General features: G+C 48.0%; 1 protein-coding gene across 1 annotated transcript; it reads left to right on the top strand.

Annotated features, from left to right (window-relative positions):
• The first annotated feature begins 1,282 nt into the window (after positions 1–1,282).
• Positions 1,283–6,006, top strand: DPH2 (diphthamide biosynthesis 2). The gene is made up of 7 exons (XM_007535294.3): positions 1,283–1,614; positions 1,815–1,927; positions 2,166–2,389; positions 3,207–3,887; positions 3,971–4,147; positions 4,232–4,404; positions 4,709–6,006. Exons 1-6 carry the CDS (start codon positions 1,468–1,470, stop codon positions 4,354–4,356), a joined length of 1,467 nt encoding a protein of 488 aa, XP_007535356.1. The 5' UTR covers positions 1,283–1,467; the 3' UTR covers positions 4,357–4,404; positions 4,709–6,006.
• The last annotated feature ends 1,982 nt before the right edge of the window (positions 6,007–7,988 follow it).

The raw sequence follows: 7,988 nt of genomic DNA, 5'->3' as shown, positions 1-7,988 counted from the left end.
CCATAGTTCCATCTAATATGCCATTTAGGATTCCTATCTTTCCAGCAGTAAGAGCTGAAGCAGGATTGGTTTACCCCCATTCTCATTTATGTGCCTTGAGTTCCTTGGAGGTGATAGAACTGGTTACTCACCCCTTCCCTTGTTTTCCCAACTTCTAGTTAATTTCTGGGTCCTCTATTAAAAATATATTTTATGTAGGAGGTAGAGTGAGAGCAGGGCATACATTGCTTCGGGCTTAGGACTTCATACATGCAAATTCTATACTTTGCTGCTGAGCTATATCCCTAACCTTGGGTCCTCCATTCTTCATCCTCATTCAAGCTTTCCCTCATGCCAAAGCTCAATATTTGCCTGATTGGACTGACTACTGTGAAGTTAACAGCCATATACAAAGAACTACTTTGTTTACGAAAAGTCCCATTATCTAGTCTCACCTAAAAATCCCATTAGGAGTACTGTTGCTACAACCCTTACTCTGCAGATGAGAAAATGGCTTGAGAGACATAAAGCAATATACTGTACCTTAAGATTTTCACCAAGTACTAATAGTGGGAGTGCTTAATGTACAAACCTAGGCATTTTTGCTCCTGAATTAAAAAACTATGCAGGGGGCCAGGTGGTAGCGCACCGGGTTAAGCATACATGGCGCAAAGCACAAGGACCGGCATAAGGATCCCGGTTCAAGTCCCCAGCTCCTTACCTGCAGCAGGGTCGCTTGACAAGTGGTGAAGCAGGTCTGCAGGTGTCTCCCCCTCTCTGTCTTCCCCTCCTCTTTCAATTTCTCTTGGTCCTATCCAACAATAACAATGATAAACAAGGGCAATAAAAAGGAAAAGTAGTATCCAGAAGCAGTGGATTTGTAGTGCAGGCACCAAACCCCAGCAGTAACCCTGGAGGCAAAAATAAAATAAAAGGGAAAATAAAACAAAAAAAACTGTGGTGCCATCTCCCAGTTGATAGTGTACACATGAAATGCTTAACAGTGTCCATAGGACAGGACATTGTCAAATTGAAGTAACTTTCAGAATGCAGGTGTTGCTGAGAACACAGAGTGGAGGAGGGGGGCTGGCTGAATCTGAAAACTCCCACCTTAAGGAGAGCCGTGGGTCGGCGGAACTACAATGCCCATAAGGTATTGCGCCTTCCTCTGAGTCACTTCCGATCTGCTGCTGACGCGCCAGCCCATTGGTTTTCTGTGGAAGGCTTGGCGCGGATTGGAAGGTGGGAACTGTGCTGATTTAGGATTGGTAGAATTTCAGCCATGCCCAGGAACCCGGAAGTGATCTTGCGGCAGGCCCATGTGTAGCATCAAGACCTAAGTATGAATGCGTGGGGCCTGGGCCTGGGGCTTTGGACTGAGTAGCGTTTCAGACCCCAGCCTACGCCGAGTGACTCTGAGAACTATTTTGAGGGACGCAGCTGACTGAGGGGAATCGTCGCTGCTTCCTGCCACTCAAATTGTACTTCATGGAGTCCACGTTCAGCAGCCCGGCCGAAGCGGCGCTGCAGCGGGAGGCAGGCCCAGGAGGACTGCTCACTTCTCGGGAGGACTTGGACCGAGTGTACGAGCTAGAGCGAATCAGCGGATTTATCAGCGACCTGGGCTGCCTGCGGGTGAGGGCAGGTGAAGGAGGGGGGCTCCCCTCCCTGGGGCGGTTCACCTAGAGGCGGTTCCCCAGGTCTGGGGAGAATTCTGTGAGGGTAAGACTGGGGGGAGCTGCTCCTCAGGGGCTTTGAAGGTGAGCACTCCCACAGGTTTCCCTTGAAGACTCTCTCAGTGGAGAAGTGTTAGTGATAACGTGTTTTCTGCTCAGGTGGCATTGCAGTTTCCTGATAAGCTCTTGGGAGATGCTGGGGCCGTGGCTGCACGACTGGAAGACATCACAGGGTCGAAGATGTTCATTCTGGGGGACACAGCCTATGGCAGGTGTGAACTTGAGCTTCAGTTTAGAGGATGGTGTTGGCCTAGGAATCCAGTACTCATGATGGTTTTTTCCCCTCTATCTTAATCTCCAGTAGGTGTGTTTCTCCTCTGTGGTGATAGCTAGTTTTCAGTAATGATTGTGTCTTCATAGCATTACTTTCTTTGCTGACTAGCTTTTTCATCAGTGACAGCAACTCTTTTCTGATGAAAGCCCTTCTCACTAATGGTATCCTTCCTGCAGCTGCTGTGTGGATGTGCTGGGTGCCGAGCAAGCTGGAGCTCAGGCTCTTGTACATTTTGGCCCTGCCTGCTTAAGTCCACCAGCCCGACCACTGCCTGTGGCCTTTGTCCATGGTCAGCGTTCTGTGGCTTTGGAACTCTGTGCTCAGGCCTTTGTGGCCCGGAATCCAGACCCCACAGCGTCTGTGGTGCTGCTGAGTGAGCCGGCTTGTGCACATGCCCTGGGTGAGAGGCTTTAACTATGGGTGTGATATGGGTGGAATAACTACTTAGTGCTTTAATTTCCCCATCTCTTCCTCTTTTTTTTAAAATTTTATTTACTTATTCCCTTTTGTTGCCCTTGTTTTATTGTTGTAGTTATTATTGTTGTTATTGATGTCGTTGTTGTTGGATAGGACAGAGAGAAATGGAGAGAGGAGGGGAAGACAGAGGGGGAGAGAAAGACACCTGCAGACCTGCTTCACTGCTTTTGAAGCGACTCCCCTGCAGGTGGGGAGCCGGGGGCTTCAATCAGGACCCTTCTGCCAGCCCTTGTGCTTTGTGCCACGTGCACTTAATCCGCTGTGCTACTGCCGGACTCCCCTGTTTTTGTTGTTATTACCAGAACACTGTTCAGTTCTGGCTTATGGTGGTGCAGGGGATTGAACCTGGGACCTTGGGGCCTCAGGCACGAATCTCTTTGCATAACCATTATGATATCTACTCTCTGCCCGAATTTCCCTATTTTATTAACTTGTTTTGTCATCACTGGAGCTTCACTGCCCCATACCAACATTTTCAGATAGATAGACAGAAAAACACCATTACACCAAAGCTTCCATCAGTGTGGTGGGGGCTGGGCTCAAACCTGGGTTATACACATGGTAAAGCAAGTGTACTGTCAAAGTGAGCTACCTTGCTGGTCATTTCCTTATACTGTAATAGAGCTCTCATTATGAGTTTCACCCTAGCCTTTGCTTTTGGGTCATACTCAGATCTCTTGGAATTGAGGGGGGCTTCTGCTTTGCTAGACCCCAACCTTGACACCACTTCTTTCTTTCAGAGGCCTTAGCCACACTCTTGCGTCCACGGTGTTCAGACCTGCTTGTCTCCAGACCTGCTCTCCCCCTGCCAGGAGAGGGCTCCCTCAATTCAGAGCCTGAGCCCCTGGAGCGTTTTGGGCGTCACTTCCCACTGGCTCCAGGGAGGCGCCTGGAAGAATATGGTGCCTTCTATGTGGGGGGCTCTGAAGCCAACCCTGACCTGGATCCAGACCTGAGCCGGCTGCTCTTGGGCTGGGCACCAGGGCAGCCCTTCTCTTCTTGCTGCCCAGACACAGGACACACTCAGGATGAAAGTGCCCGGGCTGGGCGGCTAAGGGCACGCCGACACTATCTGGTAGAGAGGGCCAGGGATGCCCGTGTGGTGGGTCTGCTGGCAGGCACATTAGGTGTTGCACGACACCGTGAGGCACTGGCACACTTGCGGAACTTGACTCGGGCTGCTGGTAAGCGCAGCTATGTGTTGGCCGTGGGGCGACCCACACCTGCCAAACTTGCCAACTTTCCTGAGGTGGATGTCTTTGTGTTGTTGGCCTGTCCTCTGGGTGCCCTAGCCCCCCAGCCTTCTGATGGCTTCTTCCAACCTATTTTGACACCATGTGAGCTGGAGGCTGCATGCAACCCTGCCTGGCCACCTCCAGGTCTGGCTCCTCATCTCACACATTATGCAGATTTACTACCTGGTGAGTGATGGGCACTGGCTGAGCAGAATACATTCGAGCCATGGAGTTATGGAGCCATCAGGAATCCTCCTTTTTCTTCCCAGGTTCTCCCTTCCATGTGCCCCTCCCACCACCTGACTCAGAACTGTGGGATACCCCAGATGTGTCACTGATTACTGGGGACCTCCGACCCCCCACTGCCTGGAAACCATCAGGTGACCCTGGATCCTCTGCCCTGGCCCCACGGCCTCAGCTGGAACTGATAGAGAGCAGCCCTGCAGGTAAATGTACAAAGTCATCTTCACTTCTAGCTGAATTCTTTCCCCAGATTCAGCCCTTCAAGTCTCAGCCTCCTTCTTTTGCAGCCTTGTTCCTTAGTTCGAGGAGTTGGCAAGGGCTGCAGCCCTGCCTGGGCCAAACACCAGTGACAGGAGCTGTGAGTGGAAGACGAGGAATTGCCATCGCCTACGAGGATGAAGGAAGCAACTGATACTATGTGAGGCCAGAGACACAGGTGGACTTAAGAGTTACCACTGTGGGAGTCGGGCTGTAGCGCAGCGGGTTAAGTGCAGGTGGCGCAAAGCACAAGGACCGGCATAAGGATCCCGGTTCGAACCCCGGCTCCCCACCTGCAGGGGAGTCGCTTCACAGGCGGTGAAGCAGGTCTGCAGGTGTCTATCTTTCTCTCCTCCTCTCTGTCTCCCCTCCTCTCTCCATTTCTCTCTGTCCTATCCAACAACGACGACAAAAATAATAACTACAACAATAAGACAACAAGGGCAACAAAAGGGAATAAATAAATAAAATAAATATTTAAAAAAAAAAAAAGAGTTATCACTGTGACCTTCAATATTTCCTCTACTGACCTCTCAACCCTCTGCTGCCTGAAACCTTGAAGGCACCCCAGCAGAGGAAGAGAGAAGACATTCTTCATTGAGGGCAGGCTCCAGCTCTGTCCTGTCCTGGCATTGGCACAAGGCTTGGCATATTTTGGCTTAGAAAATACCTGTTACTTGACTGATGGGACTGATTTGGATTTTCCTGAAACAGAACTTTCAATCTGTCCTCATGGGAGTAACCTAGGACCTCTGGTCAATAATAGCCCCTGGCATGCAGTTAAGGGTCTATCCTTGTCAAAGGGAGGTTCTAGGAGGTCATAAATAGGATTTCTCAACCCTGGTACTATTGATGTTGATGATTCTTTGCTGTAAAGGACTGTCCTGTGCATTGCAAGATGTTTAACATCATCCATGGCTTCTGTACACTAGATGTAAGTAGTACACTCCTCTCCAGTTGTGACAACTAACAATGTTTCCAGACATTGACAGATGTCCCCCGTGGGGGCAAAATTATATCCAGTTGAAAACCCCTGGTATTTGTAGTCCAACAGACTCATGTGGCTGCTTTACCTAAGACTGAAAACTGTTGGCTTAGTCACTCTAGTATCTCAGTGTTCCTATAGCTGCATGAAAGGACAGGACAGCTATGGGACACATTCAACTAGCTGAAAGTTCGGCAGTGTTGGTCCACACTAACTGATTTGTTTCTCAGGAGATCACAGAAATAAACTATATATATTTTTTCTCCCTCTGTTTTATTATCTTTATTTATTGGATAGAGACAGCCTGAAATCGAGAGGAAAGGGAGAAACAGAGACCTGCAGCACTGCTTTACCACTTGCAAAGCTTTCCCCTGCAGGTAGAGACCGCGTGCTTAAACCCGTGCTTAAACCCGGGTCCTTGTACATTGTAACTTGCACTCAAGCCAGGTTCGCCACCACCTAGCTCTTTTTTTTTTTTCCAGAGCATTGCTCATCCCTGGCTGTTGTGCTGGGGACACATGAAAGTGCTGTGCTGGGAGTCGGGTGGTAGCTCGGCAGGTTAAGCGCATGTGGCACAAAGTGCAAGGACCAGCGTAAGGATCCCGGTTCGAGCCCCCCGGCTCCCCACTTGCAGGGGAGTCCCTTCACAGGTGGTGAAGCAGGTCTGCAGGTGTCTGTCTTTCTCTTCCCCTCTCTGTCTTCCCCTCCTCTCTCCATTTCTCTCTGTCCTGTCCAACTACAACGACATCAGTAACAACCACAATAATAACTACAACAATAAAACAAGGGCAACAAAAGGGAATGAATAAATAAATATTTTTTTAAAAAGTGCTGTGCTGTAGATTGCTCTCGTTTCTTTTTGTTCATCATGCATGGCAGGTCTAGCACAGAGCCTATGAATAAAGATCTGAATTGTACTTGATAGAGAAAGGCAGAAATTGAGAGGAAGGGGGAGATAGAGGGATAGAGACAGAGAGACATCTACAGACCTGTTTTACCTGTGAAGCTTTCCTTCTACAGGTGAGGCCTGGGGTGGGGGGGGCGTTGAACCCAGGTCCTGTGCATTGTAATGTTAGGCTAGCCCCTTCTGGCTTCCAGTTCTCAAATGTCTGCTTCACCACCGGCCCTTGCCAGGATGGCCTGCCACTGTCAATAAACCATTTGTATTTATCCTGGGTGCCTTTCTGTCTGATTTGGGAATCAACACCTGTGAAACCCACAGTGTGCAAGGACCCAGGTTCAAGCCCATGGACCCCACCTTCAGGGGAAACCTTCATGAGTAGAGAATCGATGTTGCAGGTGTCTGTTTTTCCCCCTCTCAATTTCTCTGTCTATCCAATAATTTAAAAAAAAGAATGCTTAGACAGGTTTTTATTTTTATTTTTGTTAGAATTCATTTATGTAAGAGAAAGGAGAGAAAGACCCAGACATCCTGTGGTACATGTGCTGCCAGGGATTGAACTTTAGATCTTGTGTTGAGAATTCAATACGTTATCTACTGCACCACCTCCTGGACCACAGATTTGTTTGAATGAGTGAGATGTGGACAGGAGGATACAGGAGAGCAGAGCACTGCTCAGCTCTGGCTTATGGTGGTACTGTGAATTGAACCTGGGACCTCAGAGCCTCAAGCATGAAAATCTTGCATAAGTAATCATTATGCCATCTTCCCAACCCAAAAGGTTTCTTTTACTTTGTCACTATCATCTAGAATATCTTGTTAGTTTATGGAATGTATTTTAAACGTTTTTTGTTTTTTTTTTCATCAGAACATTGCTCAGTCCTAGCTTATGGTGGTGTCCAGGATTGAACCTATGACCATGGAGCCTCAGGAATGAAGGTCTTTAATATAACCACTGTGCTGTCTTCTGAACCCTAATAGGAATTTATGTCTGTTAGGCCAGAAAATTCATAGTTTACATATAGTCAAATCCAGTACCTCATACTCCATGCTTAAATACACAGATAAGAACTAATATGGTGGGTTCTTCAAAGTGGAGCTGCTGTCTAGCCCTTGCCCGGACCTCCTTGGAGGAAGCTTTGGTGCTATGGTGTCTTTCCTTCTTTCTGAAAAAGTTCAGCCCTGAACAGTGAAACGGATGATTTAAAAAAAAAAAAAAAAAAAAAAGCCAGTCGCTGGACCTGGAGGGTTAAGTGAGAGGAGTGTAGTGATTAATTTCTTCATTTGCTTAGAATCTTAGCATATTGGCATTGTGTAGGACGTTAAAGAAGTAGTTTAACAAAGGGTATATGGTATATGGGTGGTCCAGGAGTTGTTGCAGTGTCTATAGCACTGGATTTGTAAGCACGAGGTCCTAAGTTTAATTTTTGGCATCAAATGTATCCTGGTTCTATTACTAGTAAGTAAACTTAAAAAAAAAAAAGTATTCCTTGCTCTTAGGGAGTGTCCAGTTGACTGGTAGAGGCAGACCTATAAACTGAAACCATGGTGGATAGGTGGGCACCAGACATGTATTCTACAAAATATAGCATCTGGGGGTCAGGTGGTAGTGCAGCGAGTTAAGTGCACGTGGTGCAAAGCACAAGGACTGGCGGAAGGATCCCAGTTTGAGCCCCCAGCTCCCCACCTGCAGTCGCTTCACAGGTGGTGAATCAGGTCTGCAGGTGTCTTTCTCTTCCCCTCTGTCTTCCTCTCTCCATTTCTTTCTGTCCTATCCAATAATGAATGACATCAACAACAACAATAATAACCACAACAAGGCTACAACAATAAGGACAACAAAAGGGGGAACAATGGCCTTCAGAAGCAGTGGATTCATGGTGCAGACACTGAGCCCCAG

The sequence above is a fragment of the Erinaceus europaeus genome, chromosome 13 (assembly GCF_950295315.1).
Source record: "Erinaceus europaeus chromosome 13, mEriEur2.1, whole genome shotgun sequence".
In the NCBI taxonomy this organism is placed as follows: domain Eukaryota; kingdom Metazoa; phylum Chordata; class Mammalia; order Eulipotyphla; family Erinaceidae; genus Erinaceus; species Erinaceus europaeus.
Note: the sequence above shows the minus strand (reverse complement) of the source record. Positions and strands in the feature narration are given on the sequence as shown.

Bases quoted from the DNA above. Each gene is read 5' to 3' on its own strand.
- DPH2 (XM_007535294.3), top strand. From the start codon at position 1,468: ATGGAGTCCACGTTCAGCAGCCCGGCCGAAGCGGCGCTGCAGCGGGAG. The intron at 1,928-2,165 runs GTGTGAACTTGA...TCCTTCCTGCAG, and splicing joins GGGGACACAGCCTATGGCAG to CTGCTGTGTGGATGTGCTGG. The intron at 3,888-3,970 runs GTGAGTGATGGG...TTTTCTTCCCAG, and splicing joins TTATGCAGATTTACTACCTG to GTTCTCCCTTCCATGTGCCC.